We start from the raw sequence: 24,576 nt of genomic DNA, 5'->3' as shown, positions 1-24,576 counted from the left end.
TCGTAAGAAATTGGATTTAAAAATTTTGTCCAGATCCAACAGAAAACCAGCAGAAAAAGAAATCTTGGACTCTCTAGAGGGTCTACTGAACTTGGAGAGAGGGGGTTTAAATAATTTTGAGAATCCAGGCCATTTCCGTATATGTACTGAAAAAAACAAGTTGAAATAATTTGTCAAACTCTGAATAACGGCATCTGAAGTATTTGATTACCCGGGTGGCGCTGTCATCATTGAAAAGCAATATGAAAAAAAAAATAGTGCCCGGGACATCCTGGCTACGATCTGGCGTTTAGCGAACAATAGGATGTCATTAGCCTGGTTTAAAGAATGTGGAAATATTAAGAATTTGTATGATTTACGGAGTTAAACGTGTCTGTAAAGTTAAGGTCATGACAATGATCCAATAGAAGCTCTAGAATCCAAAAAATGGGATATCAGAAAATGTGAGAAATCTTTTTGGGGTATCCTTGAATCTGCAAAGATCTACAAATTCTCAAAGTCAGGAAAACGCCTTCAAAATCCAAAGTAGGAAAAAATCATAGTGATTGTTCAGATTGAACACTTACATATTTTGCAAGACAACGGACAATGCCTGGTAGACGTTAAGAAAATTTTGTATATCTAAGACTTTTCCACGATTGGAGCGGGAACCGAACCCTCAGGCGTTTTTAAAATTTTTAATGTAATGTAAATGTATAAAATAATCAGCAAAAGGCCGGATTTCAACGAAATACATATGTATTTACATTTTTATAATATATTTACAGGTCAGGTAAAAATGGGAAATGAATTTTTATTATTTTGTTGAAAAAATCTATATGTAACGAGATAATACTATAGTAACGCAGCGAATGATAAAAAAAATATGTGTGTCATCACGCTGCTGTACGCGTACAACATGGTACGTGTATCACTGTATAGAAATCATATGTCTGTCGATAGTATAAGTGTAAAGGCTACATTTATTACCTTTTTGCGCGAGAAAGGCGCCATCACCGCTAGGTGGATTAATCTGGGTTTTTTTCTGGAAATGTTTGGTTTTGAACTTGGACTTGAAGAGGACTTGTTTTGCACGTTACAACTCCTCCTGGGTTACTATCGACAGACATATGATTTCTGTACACTGATACACGTATCATGTTGTACGCATACAGCAGCAGGATGACACACATATTTTTTCACCATTCGCTGTGTTACTATCGTATTATCTGCGTTACATATATAGATTTTCTAACAAAATAATAAAAATACATTTACCATTTTTGCATAGCCTCTAAGTACATATTAAATAAATATTTCGTTGAAATCCGGCCTTTTGGTGATTATTTTAAACATTTTTATTGTTGTTCGAAACACACTTGGGGAATTTTAGATTTATGTAAAGAAACACTACTATCTGTAAAATTGCTAACAAAGTAAATTTGTCATTATCAAAATTATTTTACCAATATGTACCGCTTTATTATGATTATTGGGATTGACAAAAAACGCAAAATCCCTATTTACGCCCCAAATCACTTAAGAAAACGCCTAAATTTCCTAAAAAGAAAAGAGTCTTTTCTTCCCTCAATTTACAACAACCAGTGAATACTAACTGCTCATTTACATATAAACTCGATATAAATTGTGTTGTTATGAGGTGAGGGTTCGATTTCCGCTCCAATCGTGGAAACTCTTCGATATGCAAAATATTCTTCACCAGTCTACCAGGCATTGTCCGTTGTCTTACAAAATATGTTCAGTCTGAACAATCACTGTGCATTTTCGCATTCTTCGGATTTTGAAGACGTTTTCCTGACTTTGTAGATTTGTAGATCTTTGCAGATTTAAGGATACTCCAAAATGATTTTTCTCATTTTTTGATATCCCATGTTTTTAGATACATACTACACACTTAAAAGCGAAATTTTATTTCGGTAAAATAAAACAACGAACATGGTCGGCAAAGTTTGCTTTGACTGAAATCTCGTTGAATTTTGACGAAATTTGGTACTTCATGTTGATTGCAATCACTCGGTAATAAAATTTGCAGCCATGATCGGTAAACTTTAAATCTCACCGGATTTCGGTAAAGCTCATCTGTCAAAAAATAAACTTAGACATCACACGTGTTTGGCGAAAAAATTTGAGTTGAAATTATTTTATTTCAAGCACACATAGATGCTTTTGGAAAACTTCTTTTGGTAAGCAAAACATTGAAAAAAACACAACAAATTAAATGATAACTATAATATTTTATTTAAGCAAATTCACAAATTTCGATGAAACTCCAAAACGAGGCTCCACAAAGGTTACCCAAGGAACATATTTGTATAAGGCAGCTGCAGATTGTGCTGAATATGAGATTGGAGGAATCATACCAAACTACAGACGTGATGTACATTTTTGTTCAAAAATTGGAAAGGATTTCCGTCGGAATCACCGTTAATATATAATTTTTCCATCAAGATGAAAGCTATAGTACTATTTTTAAAAGTGACGACGCCATTTTTATTTATCGAAGCTACACCGCGCATCAGATAAGTTTTATGTAATATTGAAGAGAAATTTATAACTCCCTATAGCTGTTTTTGGGTTTTCAACTGGATTGAGATTTTTTATGAAGCGTATTCCTGAATACTTATCGTAAAGGTATACTAACATCATATAGTTCGGACAATTTGCTTCATTTTCATAATTCCAGTGAAAATTTGGGAGAAAATTGTGAGTGTTAACGACATATGAAAATAAATCGAAATATATTTATGATCACATGTGTACAAACGCTCGAAAATATTTGAGTTTGCATTTCAATTTATTTACTTCAAATAGCAATGAAAATAAACAAACTAATCATTTACTGAATTTCAGCAAAACATTGTACTGAGATGTTGTAAAACATTACCGAGCAGATCGGTGAACCATTTACGAACAGTTCGGTAAATTTTGACAGTTGGGGGTTTCGCACAATTTACGACCAGTCGGTAATTTGAACTTTCACCGAGATTTTTGCCGAGATCTCAGCTGTTGGATTCTCGGCGATTTTTTTTTTGCCGTCTTCGGAAAAATGATTTAAGTGTGTAGAGCTTCGATTGAATCATTGTCATGATCTAAACTTTACAGAATATCTTCAGATACGTTTAACTCCGTAAATCTTACAAATTCTTAATATTCCCACATTCTTTAAACCATCTCAACTACTTCAGATTCCTTAGATTTCGTTATTCAGAGTTTGACACATTATTTCAACTTTTATTGATTTTTCAGTACATATACGGAAATGATTCTCAAAATTATTTAAACCTCCATTCTCCAAGTTCTTCTGGTTTTTCGGATCTAGACCATTTTTTTGAATCCGATTTCTTACGAATTCCATAACTTATCCATAACATGTGGGAATGCATGACATTTTCCGGGCAATTCGGGTCAAGCAGGCTGAGTCCGGGACTGTCCTGCATTATCCGAGACGTCTGGACAGTGGACACTTCATGTTAAAATTAATAAAAGGATTGTTGGATTTATCTGTGCTGTTAAGTATTACTTACACAAAAAAATCTTCCTTTTTGATCGATAATTAAATATAAAACACTTTAGAAGTGTTCTTGTACGTGATGTCAATCATTTAATTGTTCGGAAACAATTAGTTCAGATATAAATAGAAAATATGTTGACGTTTCCTTTTTATAATAAATAATTACAACAAACTAAGAAAAAAGATCAGCGTTCAAAACTTGTTTTAAACTCAGAATTTAAAAAGCTGATAATGGCAAAAGAAAATGATTATATAGAACCAGGACAAACAGTTACAATATTTTTATAAATATATGCCTACTGAACAAATCATTTAGTAAATTTAGTGATATAAATTTGTAAAATAAGTAGTTTTAATAAAAATGGAATATACAAATATATCGCCGACGTAAACGTTCATTGGTCGCTTGCATTCAAATTTTCTTTGTGCTGTACCTGTAGCGTTGTATACAACGGGCGCAGAGCAGGGTACGTATCAGCGTAGAATCATCATTGCTTGGGTAATACCACCGTGATTCTGGGTGACAGATATATGATTTTATGCTGTACAGTGATTTCCGCATCATATATCTGTCACAAGTATTAGTGGGCCAGTGATCGGTGTTTCTCCTGCGATTCTACTCATGATGAAGCCACGAAATGCACAGACATCATCTCGGTTTGTCGAGCTGAGTCGATCGGTATATAACCTTCGGGCTATCGGTTTGGAAGGTGAAGCTGTTAAATTTCAAAATTAGTCTTAAAAATGTTGCACACTTAATTATTATTTTTGTTAAAATAGGGGAAAAACGGACCGTAAATTATCATTCCATATAGAAACTGCAGAATATACATGTATCTACCCAACTGGACTAAAAAGTAATCTCTGTCCAGGTGCCATTTTACATTAATTGCACGTAAATTTGGTTTAGTTTTACGAGAAAGTTAATAACAAAAATTTATTATGACAATTTATCAATAAAAATTATTTTCAATTTTGTAGTAGGGGAACTGCTCATTGATTTTATCTCATGGCTCCGATGTGCATCCCATTATAAACAAAGCAATAAAAAGTTGATCTAAAAGCGATGAAATTGGTGCCGTATTTTTTTGGAAATGCTAATATCATCTTCCAAACTTGGACGTACATGTTCATGATAGAATTAGAGGCGAAAGTATAGAATTGATAGTTCCGTTAGGATACAGCAGGCATGAAGAATGTTTTTATAGAAGTCGATTTGAAAGCGAGCGGAGGGCAATATTTGTAATGGCACATATCACACGAGCTCCCGTATGAAGGGGGAGGGAAGAATATCAGTGTGGAAGCTGATAGGGATTCTTACCCCATTCCCGGCCTAACATGCGTACGACTGCATTATTTTATTGATATTTATGACAAGAAGCAACTTTTCCTGAACTTTGTGGGCTGTATAATACTGCAATGGGGTTGACTTCTGCTTAAAAAATAGCTATTCGTGCTAAATATCGTTCAAAAAAGCTTTTATTTGATTTAAATTAACGAGGTGCAGCACTCATTTCAGTCATAGCGATTCCCATTCCGGCATACAAAAAACCAGTTCCCGGCCTAAGCAAAGTTTCACTCAATCTCTCAACATTTTATTCTCATTCTCTCTCGGGACGGTAGAAAATGCGACGTAAACAAAAACATGCACGTTACACGACAACAAGATGCCAGATGGTATTATTCATAATCATTTTTATTTGGTTGAGAAGATATATTTACTCATCAAAATTTCTTCCAAATACTTAAAAACCAATATTTTTTTCACCTTTTGAAATCGAGAGAATTATAAATAACATGATAGCGTCAACGTATTAGACAGTTTTCCTATTAACGATAAAGGATCATTTTCATACTCCTGGCCTTTTGGCAGCACGGTGCGGCTAGAAATTTTTAGGCCGAGGTGATTATTTGTTCGGTTTGAGGATACATTCTAAAATGTATTCTAATATGTTTAAATAAGTTCTAGTGAAACGATCAAATAGGAAGAATTGAAGTGCGTTTGTTTATAATTATTGTGTGGTGATTAACAGCATCAAGCAATGGTTGTATCGAACACTGTGACGACTTTTAGGTATGTGTTTATTTGATGCAGTGGCGTAGCCAGAAAATTGGTCTGGGGGGGGGGGGGGGTTTCTGAACAATTTTTTTTTGCAAAAAAAATTTTTTTTCTAAAAATGTTGGCTCTGGGGGGGGGGGTTTATGATTTGATGATACTGTTTTGTTAAAGTGAAAGAATCACTCAGGCTCAGTGGTGTGGCAACGGAGAGCGAAATTTTGAAATCTATATTTTTCTTTTCTACAATTGGATCAATTAGGAGCAGGACCGGATTTAGCCGAAAGGGGCCCTGGGGCCGACGGTATGTGGGGCCCCAAAATGTACAAAAAGGTGGGTTTTGGTACATAAGATTTGTGGGGCCTGGGCCATGGCCCCCTGGCCCCCATAAATCCGGCCCTGATTAGGAGTAAAGCAAGTGGTTGATAAATATTGAGTATTGTGCAAGATAAATGGGAGACTTTTTAAAAATTATCAATCATAAACCTACGGCTTCCAAACAGTATAAATCATTAGTTTTCTGTGCAGTGAGCCGGGAACCGGGTCCATAGGCCCAAGTAGTGATTTACCCTATATCTCCACTGGCAAAAGGAAGGTGGTTTGACTTGCTCATATGCCATCGCGTGCGGAAGGATTTGCTATCGACGAGTACTGTCTCCAAATTTCTAATATGACATCAGCATTTAGTCGAATATGATTTTTATTGCACAGTTCTGCTTTCTCATTGCGTCCGTCTCGTCGCAACCAACTTGGCTGCCTCCCCGATCAAGAATCCATAACAAAATTATAACAAGGGGAGTTATTTATTTCAGAAAAATAATGTAACTAAATGTTTTATAAAATTGGCTGGTTAGTTGTTAAAATAACAAAAATTATATCAAAATTCCCTCTAGCCGTAACATAATTATATCAGAGGTTGTTACCTTCATTTCAACATTATAACAACCGTTGATATGATTATGAGAGACAAAATCTACTTTCATGGTAATTGCCTACATCACGTATAAAATGTGATACGCTACAACGCCGGATTTCCATCCATAATGTAGGCAATTAACTTTGTACTAGCTATTAACATCGAACATTGATTCAACTTATTGATTGATGATTACCTCCGTTTTTTTTTTTCAATATCAAAAAATGTAGGCAATTATTTTGTGTAAATATACATAACTAATGTTGTTATAATTTTGATATGAAATAAAACTGGCCGAAGACATATTTTTATCGAATTATCTAATTATAACACACGTTGTTTTAAATAACAACCATTGATAGAATTGAGTTATAATTTTGTTATGTATTCCTGATCGGGTCGGAGAGAACAAAGCAGAGAAGGGCTCATTCACAAATTACATAACGCATCAAGGGGTGGGTGGGTACACAATATTGCGTTACAAAATGTTACGGTTTGTCTAGGGGGTGGGTGGGTTCGTTTAGTTCTGTTACGGGTAACATTCATGATAATAAAATAATATTAAACACGAAATTTCTAATTAAATTCAAATTTGACAGTATTATTATGTTCTATGAAGGAAGTTAAGGAGAGTCCACTAAAAATAACAATTTATATTTTTTGTGAAATTTTAGTGAGACGTTATGCGTCACAGATGGGGGTGGGTGGGTATAAGGGAAATGTTACAAACAAGTCACGGATAGGTGGGTGGGGGTTCAAATCTGTGTTTTTTTGCGTTATGTAATTTGTGAATGAGCCCGAAAGGCACTGCTGCTGTACCGTCGACCAATAACAGCTGAATTGATGGATGCCCCCACCAAGGGTAGTACACTAAATTGTCGGGTACTTTTTCAAAACGGCGTATGTCGCAAATTGTAAACAAACCCGTTTTCAACAGCATATGGTATAAAATTCATTTAAAAATGTGTATATCTTCAAAGCTACATGAAAATGTGTTATTAAAAATGTAAATCAATTTTTGCAAAACGGTGTAACATCATTGTTGAAAATATTGCACATACACCGCTTAGCAGAAAATGTACTTTAAAAAGTTTTTTCAAACAACTAAATAGTTTAAAACGTGTGTTTGCTTGTACTTTTTCATCACTGATTTCAAAATTAAGCATGTTGCTTGAATATTCTGATTTTTGTAAAGAAAAACATTTTACGTTGTTTTTCTGCAGCAAATGTTGTTACGTCGTGTTGTAAGTGTTGCAATTTTTTGTCGCATGTGCGTGAAACGTTTCAACTTGACGCAACATTTCGACGTATCAACAATGCAGAGTACGGAGCAGCGTAACATTTCGACGAAAGTAGCATGACCTCGGTCATGCTGACGTATCAAAACGACGTATGTGATTTATCTGTTGCAGAACGTTGTAACATATATTTTTATCAAAATAACTGGAATGTTCACACGCAGTGCAGATTTCAGAGTCAGTGACGATGAACCTTTTCATAATGTATCGTTGAGGTGTATTCAATTGCAATAAAAATAATTAGTTTCTAAATAGGAATAAAAATGAAATCTGAAAACTTCCAAGCTCATTTTCTCAGCTTGATCGAAATGTTACATACGCCGATTTGAAAAAGTTCCCGAGAATTAATGATTTCGTGTGTGTTACTTCTACGTGAAGTTAAACGATTTACAATGATATGGAAATGCTAATATCATCTTGCAAACTTGGACGTACATGTTCATGATAGAATTAGGTCGTGTGATATGTGCCAACACAAATATTGCCCTCCGCTCGCTTTCAAATCGACTTATATAAAAACATTCTTCATGCCTGCTGTATCCTAACGGAACTATCAATTCTATACTTTCGCCTCTAATTCTATCATGAACATGTACGTCCAAGTTTGGAAGATGATATTAGCATTTCCATATCATTGTAAATCGTTTAACTTCTGTTATACTCTACTGGTACGGCTCCCAGCCCTCGAGGATTTCGGTCCGGAACCCAGAAGGGGAATCCGATTAAAACCCCAGGCCACTGGTCTGACCTACGGCAGCCAACGGGGTGGGCGCGGAAGGTCTCTTTTTGGTCCTCGAGTCCCAGGGTCGTTTTGAGGAAGCGGGGAGACTTTCGGATCTGGTTAGCAACGGAATTGGAGGTTAGTTTTGCAAACTTTATTTACTCACTCGGAAACGATGTCTGGAAGCGCTAATTCTGTAAACCACAGTGTAATCGCTGACTAGACTGGCAAACTTGGCGATGACAGCAATCCGGTGGGACTGCTGTTGGTTACGCTAGCCTTGACGGTTGGGGTCCAATGATGACGGAACGACGGGCCGGATCGGTGAGTATCGTGATGGTACGGTATCTTGATAGGCTGGGTATAGAACGCTGGTTAGGGCGGTGAACGACTGATAGCACGGCGAGAATGGCGATATCGACGGCAACTAGAGGCTAGCAGGCTGGCTGCCCGACGCACCGGCTCAGCGACAATCGCGATGGCGGTTCTAGCTTTGCAGGCTTGATAGCGGGACAAGAATGGCGATGGCGACGGTAATTGGCCAGCAGGCTTGCTGATCGATGGGTAGGATTCGGGAAAATCACGATGGCGACGATAGCTTGACCGGTGGATCGAACAACGCGTATAGCGGGCGACGCGCTGGGTCAGCGACAATCGCGATGGCAATGGTGGCTTGGCAGGAGCGGCGAAAATAGCGAGGCTCACCGGGCGACGCGCTGGGTCAGCGACAATCGCGATGGCAATGGTGGCTTGGCAGGAGCGGCGAAAATAGCGAGACCGGCAATAGATCGGCCATCAGGTTTGCTAGACGACGGGCAGGATCAACGGTAATCGCAATGGCGGCAATAGCCGGGCCAGCGGGGAAACGGTCGATGGCGCTGACGGAACGGACCGGGAAAGCGGTCACACTGTCGGCGTGACGAGTAGGCGGCCAGAATGATAGGCGAAAACCGCAACATGTTGTGGCCACTCGATTGGCCGAATCTCGAACTTAGGACCAAACTGTCCTTAAGGACTAACACTGTCCTTCAGTCCTTCACGTAAAATTACCCGCGCGTTTTTTAAACCGGCTCTTATTGGCTCTTCTGTTGCACAAAAACTAACCGTTCTCCACGAGGCTTCTCATCCAACTCTCGAAAACCATCTATCTCCCGAGTCTTCTGTCCCCACCCATACAGTCATCTCATCATACAGCTCTGTGCTCCCCATTCTCGACATTCGTCGCGTCATTTCCCGGCTTCCGTTCCCTGTGCTGTCACCCAGCTACCAACAAGCGCCATCTGTTAGGGAGTTTGTCGTCCCCATTGGTTGGTAGCACATGCCCGCGTAATAGGGTTCTAAAACCATACCTCCGTTCCCACACACTATCCAAATAGTGAAAATCGCAATATAACTTTTCTCCACTGTTTTGGAACTTGCAATGTTACAATTCCCCCGTGACTGGGCAGAAAAAGAGATATCATATATTTCTTTTTCCGCATCTTACACTCCCACATATTTATCCGGCAAAGCTGGTGCGTCCAAGATAACAACTGATAATTCAATCGACCGATACCACGGGCTCAGTATAAACATTTCTTGCATCAAACACATCACGAGATTTCTTCTCTTTTTTTTAATTACTACCATTAAACACTATGAACTAATCGAGAAAATTGCATGCTTTTCCGATAACAACAAACCAACGTATAATATTGAACTACGAGAAACAAAACATTACTTAACACTACAAATTTTCCATTAATGTACCGATATCTAATACGTATTGTTTTTTTTTCGACTATTTACACACTCGAACATCGCGACGCAACGAGAGTTAGTTTTCGAGGATCGATCCGAGTACACCAACGGTTCGGTTGCTACTGCTGTTGTCGATACGATCCTGGACACATCGATATAGCGTTTAACGCGAGTTGACCTTTATTATTCAGAACAATACTGATGTAGAGTATTACATTTGGCGCCCAACTAAAATCCTAGGAGTTTCCCAGCAAGTAAAAATATTCACCGAATATTTTTTCTTCCGAGGTGCGGGGGAGCTTTCGCGAAAATCGCATTTTCTCTCAATTTAATTTAAAATTCACCCAGGGCTAGTTACCCTCACACATAATAGTTCGTACAAAGCTGGTGAGAGTTTATATTTCGTGTGCGGTTTAAAAAAAAATTGGTAGAGTGGCAACAGTATACACTATTCTGAGAAAAAACGCGGAACGAGTGTTCTAGAGTGAGTACGCGAATTTGTAAATAATTAGGGAATTTCATGCGGTTCAGATCTTCAAGACCAGTCGAATATTCTTGAACAAAAATAAATTTGTTGAATTCGCCCGCGAGCCATAGCATCCGTATCGGTTTCTCGATCCCGTGCGTAATATTCCGTCCACAATGCCGCGATTCTCTGGAGAATCTTTCTGCTCCATGTACCGTACGATGCGCGTTGATCATCTCGAACCCGGAGAGCTAGACTACGAGTTGTTGCTCCGAAATATCGCGATCCCTGATGACGAGTCGCGGTGTATACCAATGATATCGTGATCCTTTATTCGTCGCCTGGGTCTTTGCCGATTTTATCGAGTTGTATTATCTCTTATATTACTCGTATTTATTGGTTTTCCAGACGGCTTATTGGGCCTGCGCAAACCTCCTGTCTCATCGGAGGGCCGTCGTGTCAGGTCTGTTTTATGTCCCGGTCGCTTTGGTGGGGCCAACTTGCGAATACATGCAGCTTTTTATAGGAATTTAACAAACCCCACCACATCCAAGCCCCACAACTCGCAGATGGCCTGGGGAGGGATCGTCAAGCCCTTGGAAATAGTCTCTGCTGCCCATGAAATGGCACAATAACCCAATAACCCATAACCCATAGAGTAGAGTGGGGCAAGAGTGCGCGTGGGGTAAGAGTACGTTTTTGATTTTTTGAAGTAATAAAAAAAGATAAACTAGTAGCACTGCATCAGTTTGACAGGTTTATCATGTGTAATTGTAAACGATTTGAATAAACAACAAGGGAGATATTGAGTTAGATAACTTTTTGGTCATTTTGCTAAAAATAATTGGATTTCCGCAACTAGTATTTCATTACCATATATACGTTCAATCAGGTGAACATTATACCATTTCGATAACCTATTGTATAGAGTATTTTATGGTACAGAACACCAATCCGGTTGGTTTTCCAAGAAGTCAAAACCATTACTTGAATAATTTTTGGGACTGTGGGGTAAAAGTACGCAGGAACCGGTGGGGCAAGAGTACGCATATGAATCTTCAAGTTATGATGTCAAACCCGTATCTCCGGCCGAAATAAGACTTCTTCCAAAGCGTAAAGATCCACAACTAAGAAAAAAGGGACAGAATTCGAAATTATCACAAGTTTTTAGGATAAGTTGAAGTAATTCGGTGTTAGAAAGGACTTGGCGAACAAAGCACTGAAGCGAAATAATGAAATTGTATTAGGACTTGTTGTACACCTAAACATAGTACGAAAACACAATTTCATCTAAATGATAATTTCATTTAATGATGTGTGAAGATCTATATAATTTTTAGAGGATTCATACAAATAGTGTAAGATATGGGGGGAGGGGTGATGAAATTGGCAAATTTTGCGTTACGTGATTGGTGGACTTTTTTTTAAGGAAAATGCCTTTGTATACGCCACGCGAAACCTGAAATATATTTTTACCTCTGTATTTTTTTGTATATATAAGAAACAATGGTTTTTCGTATGAAAGCGCACATTTTTAGGACCCCCTTCTCCTTTAAGAGTTACGTAATCTTTAAACATTCCCTAATATATGCTCATTAAACATCGATTAAATGTTATTAACCCTTATTCGTGTTAATATATACTCAAAGCACATTATTGGATAAATGCGTACTCTTACCCCACCCGATGCGCACTTTTACCCCACCGGTGGGGTAAGAGTGCGTTTTTCGTTTTTCGATTGAAAACTAAGTGCGCCACTCTAGTCTTTTCCATTTGGCTCGGTCCATGGCTACACGTCGCCAACCACGCAGTCTACTAAGGGTCCGCAAGTCATCTTCCACCTGATCTATCCACCTTGCCCGCTGCGCACGTTGCCTTCTTGTGCCCGTCGGATCGTTGTCGAGAACCATTTTCACCGTATGACTGTCCGACATTCTGGCTACGTGCTCAGCCCACCGCTGTCGTCCGATTTTCGCGGTGTGAACGATGGATGGTTCACCCAGCAGCTCATGCAACTCGTGGTTCATTCGCCTCCTCCACGTACCGTCCGCCATCTGCACCCCACCATAGATGGTACGCAGCACTTTCCTTTCAAAAACTCCAAGTGCGCGTTAGTCCTCCACGAGCATCGTCCAGGTCTCCTGTCCGTAGAGAACTATCGGTCTAATAGGCGTTTTGTAGATAGTCAGTTTGGTACGGCGGCGAACTCTATTCGATCGCTCAGCGTCTTGCAGAGTCAAAGTACGTACGATTTCCAGCCACTATGCGTCTCCGGAATTTCTCTGCTGGTATCATTTTCGGCAGTCGCCAGTGAGCTCAAGTACACAAATTCTTCTACCACCTCGATTTCGTCACCACCGATGCAAACTTGCGGTGGGTGCCTCACATTGTCTTTTCTTAAACCTTTTCCTATCATGTACTTCGTCTTCGACGTGTTGATGACTAGTCCGATCCGCTTAGCTATGTCGTCGGCGAAGCCAAATAGCTGGACGGACTTATTGAAAATTGTACCACTCGTGTTAATCCTTGCTCTTCGTATTACCCCTTCCAAAGCGATGTTGAATAGCAGACACGAAAGACTATCACCTTGCCGTAACCCTCTGCGCGTTTCGAAGGGACTCGAGAATGCCTCTGAAACTCGAACGACGCACATCACCCGATCCATCGTCGCTTTGATCAAGCGTGTCAGTTTATCCGGAAATCCGTGTTCGTGCATTAGCCATCATAGCTGGTCCCGTTTTTTACTACCAATGAATAAACGTCATCTCTTGCATTTAACATTTTGACTGAGAGCTACCTTATTGTGTCACTATATTAATGAAAAGAGTGATTTTTTATAACTTGTTGGGGGCATACCCGATCAAGAATGCATAACAAAATTATTACAAGGGCTGTTATTTATTTCGGAAAAATATTGTAACAAAATGTGTTATAAATTTTGCTGGTTAGTTGTTGAAATAACAAAAATTATATCAAAAATACCACTAGCTTCTTCGTTGGCACTACATCCCCACTGGGACATTGCCGCCTCGCAGCTTAGTGTTCATTAAGCACTTCCACAGTTATTAACTGCGAGGTTTCTAAGCCAAGTTACCATTTCTGCATTCGTATATCATGAGGCTAACACGATGATACCCGGGTAGACGAAAATTGCTCATTAACAGTAAAACGTGATATTGATAACAAAACATGATATGAATTTGTTTGAAATAATAATAAAAATAACAAGCGAAAATAACAAAAATTTGCACCGAAATATCATAAAAATATCAGGTTTTGCCATTAACAAGAACAAACTAATGGCTCAAGATATTAATAAGTTCTTGTTAATGGCAAAACCTGATATTTTTATGATATTTCGGTGCAAATTTTTGTTATTTTCGCTTGTTATTTTTACTCTTATTTCAAACAAGTTAATATCATGTTTTGTTATCAATATCACGGCTTCTACCCGGGTACTTTTATGCCTAGGGAAGTCGAGGCAATTTCAATCCGAAAATTGCCTAGACCGGCACCGGGAATCGAACCCAGCCACCCTCAGCATGGTCTTGCTTTGTAGCCGCGCATCTTACCACACGGCTAAGGAGGGCCCCTTACCACTAGCCGTAACATAATTAAAACAGAGGTTTATACCTTCATATCAACATTTTAACAAACGTTGATATAATTTTTCTGTACAAAAACCAACTTTCAAGGTAATTACCTACATCACGGATAGAAATCTGGTACGCTACCACGCCGGATTTCCATCCATAATGTAGGCAATTAACTTTGTTCCAGCTATGTATTAATATCGAGCGGGTTCAAGTTATACTGAAGGTGATTACCTCCGTTTTTTTCCAATGTCTACAAAAAATGTAGGCAATTATTTTGTGAAAATATTCATAACTAATGTTGTTATAATTTTGATATGAAATAAAACCGGCCGAAGGCACATTTTTATCGAATTATCTAATTATAACACACGTTGTTTTAAATAACAACAATTGATAGAATTGAGTTATAATTTTGTTATGCATTCCTGATCGGGTAGAGTGTGATGTTTTCGATAATAAACAATGTGGGCTCGCTTGACTGTGGATATATACAACAGTAAAGCACATGTGATGATTGGACAAATCAAGCATCCGAAATAGGGGTGATCGGGGCAATATGGGCCACCAAAGGAAATCGTTACAAAAAGCGCTGGAAAGCTAAAAAAAATCACCATTCAAATGTAGTTGACTTATACTAGGGAGTGTTACCTTTCATATTACGTCGATGAATGATAAAAAATGCGTTTGGAAATTGTTGGAATGCAATTTTGAAAATGTATTGATTTCAATATGTGTTCCCTATTATACGGGGCAATATTAGCCACCATGTGGGGCAGTATGGGCCACCCATCCAAAAGATTTTTTTGGGAGAGAAAAGTGTCGTAATATGGAAGAATATGAAACGCCTACAATAGTTTAAAGTATTCCATATCAAATGAAAATTAATAGACCGCCCACCAGCGGACCGGACCGATTTGCCCTCTTCACCGTTTGAACAGCCACATTTCAATTGGTCAATAGTATTTTTTCTGTTTCGATCGCAGTAATGTAATTTATCCGTAATGAATCTAACATAGATGATAATATTCTTGTATTCGGCAACTAAAATTTAAACTTGCTCGCAGATCTTGCCTAATATCTTGCTCTGTTCAGGTATGCCCATATTGCCCCATAGATAGTGGTTTTGGAAAACAAAAGTTTTATGATAAATTCAGATTTGTATCAGTACAAACATGTGTACACAATATTCAATTATAATAGGTGTTTTGATTGTGCTGCATTTTTGACCTGTATTTTGGTAAGTTTTGTGGCAAAACCTTATTTATAAACTTCAAATCTTATAAAAATTTTGCCTTTGCAGCCAAAATTTACATTTTCAAGTGTATTTTTATGTTCGAATTGAATTTTAATGCGGTTTCCACGTTGAGGCATATGTGGAGCATTCTCTTGAAGATCATATGGCTTTTATATGATAAAACTTGTCAATAGGCTCAAAATGAGAGTGGCTCATATTGCAGGCCTGGTATCGGGTCACTTTTTAGTGACTTGGTCACTTTTCTCAGCTCAGCCACTTAAAAGTCTCTTTTTTCGAGCTCTAATTAATGTCACTTTTTCTAGTAAAAAGTCATTATTTTCAACTATTTTAGGGTCCTAAGCCCAGGATTGATCAAAATCCAGGTTTCGTAAAATACATCGTGCTAGAATAAACTTTGCTATGTTCTATATACCCGTCGAATGATATTTTGCTATTAGTACACCTGAATAAATATAATTCTGATGCAAATATCGCGGGTTTAAACGAGTTTTTGGCACTATGTAGTCGTTTTTTACGCAAGTGATTTATGTAGCCCGTATAAAACGTTTGTGTAACTGATATGGAATGTATCCTGCGTGAACATAAAATCTGGCGAGATTCGAAGGAAACGTGCGCATATGAAAAAAAGGATTTGAAAAACATTCGCGTTAAAACGGATCCCAGGGTAGTAGAAAACTTTACGTCTGACAAAATATAATTTTAATATTTGTTTATATCGATTCTGCTATTTAAAAAAATAGTCTAGATGACTAAAAAGATTAAAAAAAACCCTTGATATAGAGATTGCCTGGATTTAAAAGTCTCATTAAAAGTTAGTTATTAATTTTGCATAAAAGTCCATTTGTCTTACTTTTCTACAAGTGAAAGCATTGTAAATAGTAAAATCATTTCGAATCTGATTTATCGAATCCGCTTGAGTTTTTCATGCGAAAGCACCCATTTTCACTCATTTACCGTGTCTTACGGTGAGTTAATTGGATGATACGGATTACGCAAGATTTTGCGCTTGATTCAAATCGTGCTGAGAATTGAGATTTTGAATTTTTATCAACACTGAAAGTCACTATTTGGTCACTTTTCCTTGAACAGAAAGTCACTATTTGGTCTCTTTTTCATCAACGTTGGTCACTAAAGTCACTATTTTGAGCGGCATTGATCGCTACCAGCCCTGATATTGCCCCTACTGCCCCTATATTCAATTTGCAAAAAAAAAGAACTAACCACGGTGGAAGTTGGTACTCGGATTCTGATGGCTTTTCCGCAAACGGGACCTTTAAGTTGTCTTGTTATGTAGGGGTTATTACGTCTATCTAGAGAGTAGGAGGTTGAGGGTTCGAGTCCCTCCGAGACATGTGGATTCTTTTTCGCAAATTTCATATCAATTTGTCCATTTCGAAACATGTGCTGTGCATATGCACAGCCAAGATATTTAACAAATATCAAAGCCAATTAATTTAATTTAATTTGAATTCGATTACTCCTAGAGGTGTGCGCCACTGCTTAAAATCTGTCACGCATCTGCAACGCCGGTTCAAATTTGTAAAAACTGATGAATTTTCAGAATTTCGAGTTGTAATTCCGAGAATGTCAAGTCTACATTCCAATAAGTTGTTCGAGGTTATTTCGTAGAATTTCTGTTTCTGGTGGCCAGTTACCTACTATAAGTTGAACGAGTTGGGAGTTCGGAGGCATATTTGAGAAAGAGATTTTGATTCTCAAACGCAACTGGTATATATAATGTGACCAGATGCTGCATTTTTCATCTTCATTTTTCAAAGTTACCGCCATCGGGGGTGACAATGGGTCTGAGGGGTGAGAATAGGTCATCGCTCTCACCGGCGGGCTGGAGGTCGTAGAATAAAATCGTTCAAAAAGGTCTCTTATATTTTAGTCTTCTTGCCCTCAGATACATTCAATCCATTCTACAAGCATTCTAAGTAGTTGAAACAGTGACCCATTCTCACCCCCATTTGACCCATTGTCACCTCCGACGACGGTATACCATTTCATGCAGCTTTACAAATAGTTTTATATTCTTAGAAATGTTCTAAAATTCAAAGCTTTGTCGATGTACAACAGCACTGCAGTTGATGCTCGCATAATTTTTTTTTTCGGTGTAACGATTATTCATCAGACCGTCACTTTTCAAATTTCAGAATCAGCATAATCGCTCTCATTAAAACTTCAATTCTTGTCCCTTTTCAGCTGCCTCCGTAGTGGCGTCTGGCCATATCTTTTAGTCATTTCTTTGTGCCATCTAATCTTACGCTTCCTGGATTGGTTCGTACCGCGCAAATACATTGATCGCTGCCCATTGGACAATCCCTTCTGGGAGGGAACCGTCGCCAGTCGCAGCCGACAATCATTGAACGACGTGCGGGTGCATGTGCATCCAATCCCTGGTTCAAGTGCGGCCCCCAATGCCGCTATGTCGCATTTGTCTTTCAACCGCCATTCTAGACGCCATAAATCACCATCCTGACGACCGTCGCTGCTGAACTCCTCTTTTATGGCCGAGGAAAGGTTTTGAAAAAATATTAGGTAGAGTAAATTAAGGCTTTGGTGGTTTTGGCTCTACTATTGGTTTTGAAGGAAAAAAAAAGCATTCTGAAATTTGGTCGCAATATACTAAGATGTACAAAGAATGTTCAGGACCAATTGAAGCACAATAGGTTAGAATAAATCCTTGCCAAAATAGAACAAAAGTTGCCAAAGCCGTTATTTCTCCGATTTCTATTGTGCAAACAGAATTTACAATCCGAGCTCATTCATTGTGGGAAATAAAAAAGACAGACTTTATGTGCATAGTATATAACGACAAGTTTTATATTTTTGTATATAGGTAGCTTTAAAAAATCTTTCCAAAAATTTTATTAAAGACGAAACAATACAATACGAATTTTCCTATGGGTTTTTTTCATTTGCATCCGAAACGACTTATTTATAAAGCGGCTATGCTGCTAAACTCGAATATTGCTTGGCTCCTTTATTGCTCATTTCTTATTTGAGGTTTGAGGAAGACTTTTATCTAATTTAAAACAATTCTCTCTATAAAACACATTACAAAGTAGAGCAATAAATTATTCAACAATTATTTTTCTCCGTGATGTTAAAAAAGATTTCACTTCGATTAGTCTTCGGCATTAAAAAGAAAACAATATTCTTCTACAAACACACATTCAAACCACTAAAATATTCGAGGCACTCTTTAAGATCTTAAAACTGATTCTCAGGCACACTAGCGCGATCGCACCTTACGCACGTAACAATATATCTATATGTACAGGATAATTTCAAAATGCCCTAAAGCTTAGCTTCGCTTGTTACGCGATCTCCTCCACGTAGGTCGCGGGGAAAATGCCCACCTGACCGCGGAGCGCCCCCAGCCACCATCCGTCCTCCTGTTTGATATGGATATCAAGGATGTCCCCCGGTTGCAGTTCGAGTTCATCGTAAAGCTTTGGTGTGTAGTTGAACAGGGCTCGACAGCGGCCGACGACCACCGAAGTTGCCTCTACTCCAGAATTGTTGACAGCACCGTCATTCGCCGTATCGTCCGCACTGTGAGAATGGTGAACGTGGTGGCCGTTGCTGTGGTGACTTCTCTCGATTCCACTTGCTACACTTCTATCCTCTTCCTCGTCCTGGGAGGAGAATTCGTCTACAGAAATGGGAAGAAATTGTTAGCTTGTGCATTGACTCACACTTCAACCTCTTTTTACGAAATTTTCTTAATTCGTTTCGTTCTCATGGGGGTGGGGCGTATGCTTCTAACGTAAGCAATTTTTCTGGCTTTTTCAAGAATGCCCAACCCATCAGATTTATTTCATACAAATTTTAGTTAACAAAATAGCGCAATCAACAGAAAAACATGAAAGTTTTTGATTGCAGTACTCAAATTAATTCATGAAAAAAATGTTACTTAGGTCCTTTTGAAAAGTTAAGCGAGATTTCACACCATTTTCTCTCTACTTAACTATGTGTATCAGAATTGAATAACTGGGGTAAAGAATGTATTTTGAATCACCCTTACCGGGGCTCATTTTGGACCACCAAGAGGAATTTGCACTCAGTGGTCCAAAATATGAGCCGTCGAACTGGTGGTCCAAAATACCTCTCTTACCCTGTCGGTTGCGTTTGAATAACAAACATGTGCTATTTGTCGTATTGAGGCGGGTTTGCTTCTGCAACGACAATAGAGGCAATATTGCCACCGAGCGTCCGACCAGCTGCGGTGTGTGATACTGCAGGGTATCATCGTTTCTCTTTTTCTTAATTGATGACTTGTTTTTTATTTGATTTTTACTTATTTACTATTTTATTTACTATTTTAATTATTGTTTAATTATATGGAGCGTTAGAACATTACATACCCCTCTTCACGCTTATACCTTTCGACGGTTTGCCTTCACTAAGCGGAACTTCAACATGACCAGCAATGATTATCGGTGCTATATTAAACTACGTTACAAACAGGTGGTGGCTGGCCCAATTATTACTTCCGGTCTTTTACTATACTTAGTATAGTAATAGTCAAGCATTCGTTCTACATATTACTAATATGGGGGTAAGCGTGGTCAATTGTTATAGAATTTAAAAAGAAAACGAATGCTAAGACCAAGTGCCACTGGATGACTCCAAACGGGCCAGTATAATGTGGGGTAGTCAGGGTTTAACTAAATTAGCTAATAGTAGGGTGGATGTTCCAATTGTCGCCATACATAAGAACAACTATTTTTTAAAAATAAGTAAAAGGCATGTGGGTGGACTTTATATCGGGACCAATTTGCGTTTTGGGCGTAACTTATTTTGTAAACAAACATTGGAAGGGGAATTCCTGCTAAAACCAGCATTTTATGAGGAAACCACGGTATGGATCCGACAGATTAAGCTTTCCTCTACCGGATAAGGGGATTAGTTTGGGATGAAAACGCTTGCATTCTCCGGAATCCATGAAGCAATGTTTGTTTACAAAATAAGTTGCGCCCAAATCGCAAAGCAGTCTCTCAAGCGAAAGGTTTTACTTCCTGCTCCTTAGAACAGCGGTGAAAACCACAATAAATAGGAACGCATGCACCAGTTTTGGCACTATTCTTAATTTTGGTTCCTTATTTGGCAAATCCCATTGTTTTCTTATGGGACTGGCCAAATAGGGACCACTAGTGCGACAACTGGTAAGGACGTCAAAAATTAAGCAAAATCAATTTTTACAATTATGCTCCGCTTGTTTTGGAGGAAATTAAAGGTGTTATCGTATCATATGAATATGCTTTATCGATATGAACTCGGCTTGCGGTGATTTGATTGGCCATTTGGCATATAAAGCACTAGTGCGACAACTGGTGCTATAGCCATAACTGGTACATCTAGCCTATAACTTATTTTGCCACGCACCAATCTCAGTATAATTTGTTTCTACGAATCAAATTCCTAGAAGTTAGGTTTTCAGCATTACTTAGCGCAAGAGAGGGTTTAAACTCTGCGTTAAACTGCATTTTATTCGCCGATTCGGGGCGTTATCATGAGTGATCAGCACCTGGGTGGTGCGGATAGAATCGATTTGGTTGTCAAAGTGAAGCCAAAAATTTCTATTGTGCCGGAGCCAAACATTGAAGATTGTGGTTATGTTCGTTTTAGATCTTATATTGAGAAGTATTGTTATTATTTGGGGAAAAACATAAAAATAAACTTAGTTTGAGTTTTGCATTCTTTCTAACAAATATATTCACATTATATTTCGAGTGGAAAATTAGTAGGAATGCAACTAAAATGCACTCGTTATGAGATTTCACGAGATTCAACAGCTGATTGGAGCAGGAATGTATGTAAACTATCGGAAAGTCATGTAGAGTCTCGCGCATTTGTGCGCCTTCATGCAGCATGGAAAGAGAAATTCAAAGAGCGGGAAATGTTTGACAGCCAAGTAACTGCAAAATAATTTTGCTTATGGGATTAATTTCAAAATATCCCGCTACTCGCTTGAGAGCACAAAAGCGGCTCTATCCGCAGCACCCAGATGAGCACTCATGGAACACGTTGTTTAACGCGAATGTCAGCCGGGTTCGATCAAAAGTGTAAGATTTAGTGTAATTAGTTTAATTATTTTTATTTTTAGGCATCAAACGTTAGGAGCATGTTTTCAGCGTCGCACAGCCCAGGAGAGGGTGTAAGCTCACAACGGTATAGTGTAGGCCGTCCTCGATTGGGGTCCTGTGGGTCGCATGTAGTGGCTGTGCTCGGGGCAGTTATGTGTTGAAAGCGGTTTCGGGGCAGTTAGGATTGAGGTTTAATATAAACAGATGTAGGATTATCTTATAAGTTATAACTTATATCTTATAAGGGAAGTTATAACTTTCAGGGTTCATATTGTGGAGACTATTGACAGCCAAAGCGTTGAGGATAAGCTTTTAGTTAGGCACTGAATTAATTTATCCGATTTGGAATCCTAGATGTAATATAGTATAAATGGACAATAATAGAAGCTATATACACATCGTTTTATTAAGTATTGAGGATATGTTTTGCATGTATGCATATGCATGTATGGTAACCATTAATAAGGCAGAATTATTAGAACTGTATTTTTGTCCTTGTAGTGAGATTAATTACTTACTAATGTTTTGCTGGCCGGCGAGTAAAACCGGCCCATTTCTTTCATCTACCTCTTTCCAGACGACCAATGATAAAGAAAATCTCATAGTTCCGGTATCAGATGTGGTATTCATATTCATAACAACCACCGTCAATATAGGAAGTCTGTGTTCACAACGTGATTGCTTCAAGGACAATCCCAACATCCTCTGTGAATTGCAGATAAGTATTGCGTTTATATTTTAATTGCACTGAGCTCGTTCTAATCTGATCGATGAATGAATTTACTTGTCACATATTTAGATACATCGTGAATAATCAATATCATTAGTAAATTTAAATATTCTCGTAGATTAGAAAAGCAAGTGCATAAATTTATATTTTATGGCAACATATCACAGCGAAACGGGACCCTTCGGAGCCTTAAGTAAGATCTCGGTCCGGTTGCATCTAAGGAGATCTTAGTGCAGTGCACACCGGACGTGTTGCCCGGTAGACGTATCGCTCAGCGGTATTTAAATACAACGCAGATAGGCTATCGCTAAACACGTCTCAAGTGTATTGTCGGACTATTCGCCTTTTCAGGTTGACATTGATAGAGCTGTAAGTGGAGTACCCAGCCATGTAGTGGATGTGGATGTCTTTAGGCCGATCTCAAATCTACTGAGCATGATTATCCGCCCACGGTTGTTACTCCGTGATTGCCAGGTCTGTAATTACACAGAGAACCAACAGATGTAGTTTGGTACTAACGTCATCTTCAATGTGTAAGAACTGGTGACCCAAAAATAAGCAATACCAGCGCCGGCCGTGTCCGAATGCACTGCTGTAATCTGACAAAGAGACGTATGCGCCAAATTACAACCTAAGGAAATTGTTGAGGTGATTTTTTTCCTTGTTTTAATCACCATTTATTTGATCTATTGTGATATATGCCCCATTTGATCTAGCTTTGTCAAGTTAACGCATCATTACTATTTAGAGCAATTGCATTACCTTGACTATCAGCGTAATCCCAACGCGGTATTATGGTTCTGATGAATCGTACTACCATATTGGGACTTGTTCCCCAAACTTCTAAGGGTTCTATCAGCCCCTTGTTGAAGAACTGTAATCTCTTTCTAAAATTGCCGGACAATGGCATAACAAATGTTCCGAGTCTTCTACATGTATGCCGCAGAAACGACATACATCATCTTAGAGTTTTGCTAACAGCTTCTAGTGATATCGGCTCGGGAAATGGCCTGTTATAAGACCTGTGTATGTGTTAAGATCTATTTTTGAAAGATCTAAAATTTTGCGAGTAAATACGTTTGGTGTGATGAAACGTTTTGACTGCCTCGCAATCAAGGTGTTTTTCCAGATGTTCTCTATTTTAGAATGTTCCCAAGATTTGAGTTCCATTCGAAGAGAGCACGCAGATACACCATAAAAAGGTTCGGGACTTATGAATTGTCGAGATGAACCAAGTCTGGCCAGCATATCAGCTTGTTCATTGCCTTCAATGCCACAATGACGAGGAACCCAATACAGGTTCACTTTGTTACGACTACCCAAGGTTTGGAGTGGTGCTGCTTAACTGTCAGACATTATGCAAAATTAATTTGTTGACGTGATACTCGCTTTGATAGAAGCCAACGAGTCATCTGCACTTCCACGAGAAATCACTGGGATGTTGGATATATGGGGTAGGTAATGTGGCAGGGTTCGTTTTGGTGAACGTTCTGTCGTGTATAGCGTGTAGTTTGATTTAAAACAAAAACAATCGAACGAACGCTAATTATTTTAATTATCGACCGCACCACACAACTGGATGCGGACAAAATTTTCATTTTCTGATTAATGTACTCTCCCGCACAAAGCAGAACTAAATTTCAATGACCGACCGATCGCTGTGCTTACTGGAGAAACCCGTTTAGACCGATCTTAAATCTACTTTCGACAAGGTTAAATATGACCTGCTGCTTGCAAAACTAAAAAAATAAGCGTGTTGAGAAAATCGTGAGTTTATTTCCGATTCATGTCGACTATGAGCTGTTTCTTCAGGAATGGAATTTGTTAAAATGCGAAAGGTTGACCTCGAGTGTAGAGTACATAATTGTATACTTTCCGGTGACCAGGCTCAGCTTCATCACATGACAATGATATTTGATGTTTTTCAACGTCAGGAAGAATAATGATGACAGAAAGTACATTCTGATTGTTAAATGGTTGTTAATTCCGATCGTTAAATCCCCCTTGCGACCATTCGGGGTAAGTCTCAAAAAAGAAATTGTAGAGCAAGTTATATCTGAAATAATTCTAACACAAACCATCAGGCTAGATGGAGTTTTGACCGGCGTAAAAACTGGATTTGCGAAAATTAGGCGGGAACTATTTCATTATCTCTTCTGTTTCCACCCCCTCACATTTGCATGGCTAAAATT

General features: G+C 38.6%; 2 protein-coding genes across 8 annotated transcripts in view; one reads left to right on the top strand and one right to left on the bottom strand.

Annotated features, from left to right (window-relative positions):
- Positions 1–18,458, top strand: part of LOC134227078 (phosphatidylinositol N-acetylglucosaminyltransferase subunit A-like) — a 31,413-nt gene extending 12,955 nt beyond the window's left edge. The window contains exon 5 of the mRNA XM_062708321.1: positions 17,765–18,458. Within this exon, the coding sequence (XP_062564305.1) occupies positions 17,765–18,041 (277 nt within the window). The 3' untranslated portion in view covers positions 18,042–18,458. The remainder of the gene's footprint in view (positions 1–17,764) is intronic.
- The window catches only part of LOC134227073 (uncharacterized), a 130,200-nt gene continuing 123,978 nt past the window's right edge, over positions 18,355–24,576 (bottom strand). For all 7 annotated transcript variants that reach the window (XM_062708313.1, XM_062708307.1, XM_062708309.1 and 4 more), the window contains one exon: positions 18,355–19,220. In XM_062708313.1, the coding sequence (XP_062564297.1) occupies positions 18,883–19,220 (338 nt within the window). In that variant the 3' untranslated portion in view covers positions 18,355–18,882. The remainder of the gene's footprint in view (positions 19,221–24,576) is intronic.

This window comes from Armigeres subalbatus, chromosome 3 (assembly GCF_024139115.2).
Source record: "Armigeres subalbatus isolate Guangzhou_Male chromosome 3, GZ_Asu_2, whole genome shotgun sequence".
Lineage (NCBI taxonomy): Eukaryota > Metazoa > Arthropoda > Insecta > Diptera > Culicidae > Armigeres > Armigeres subalbatus.
The sequence above is the reverse complement of the archived record's forward strand: the minus strand, read 5'-3'. Positions and strand labels throughout refer to the sequence as shown.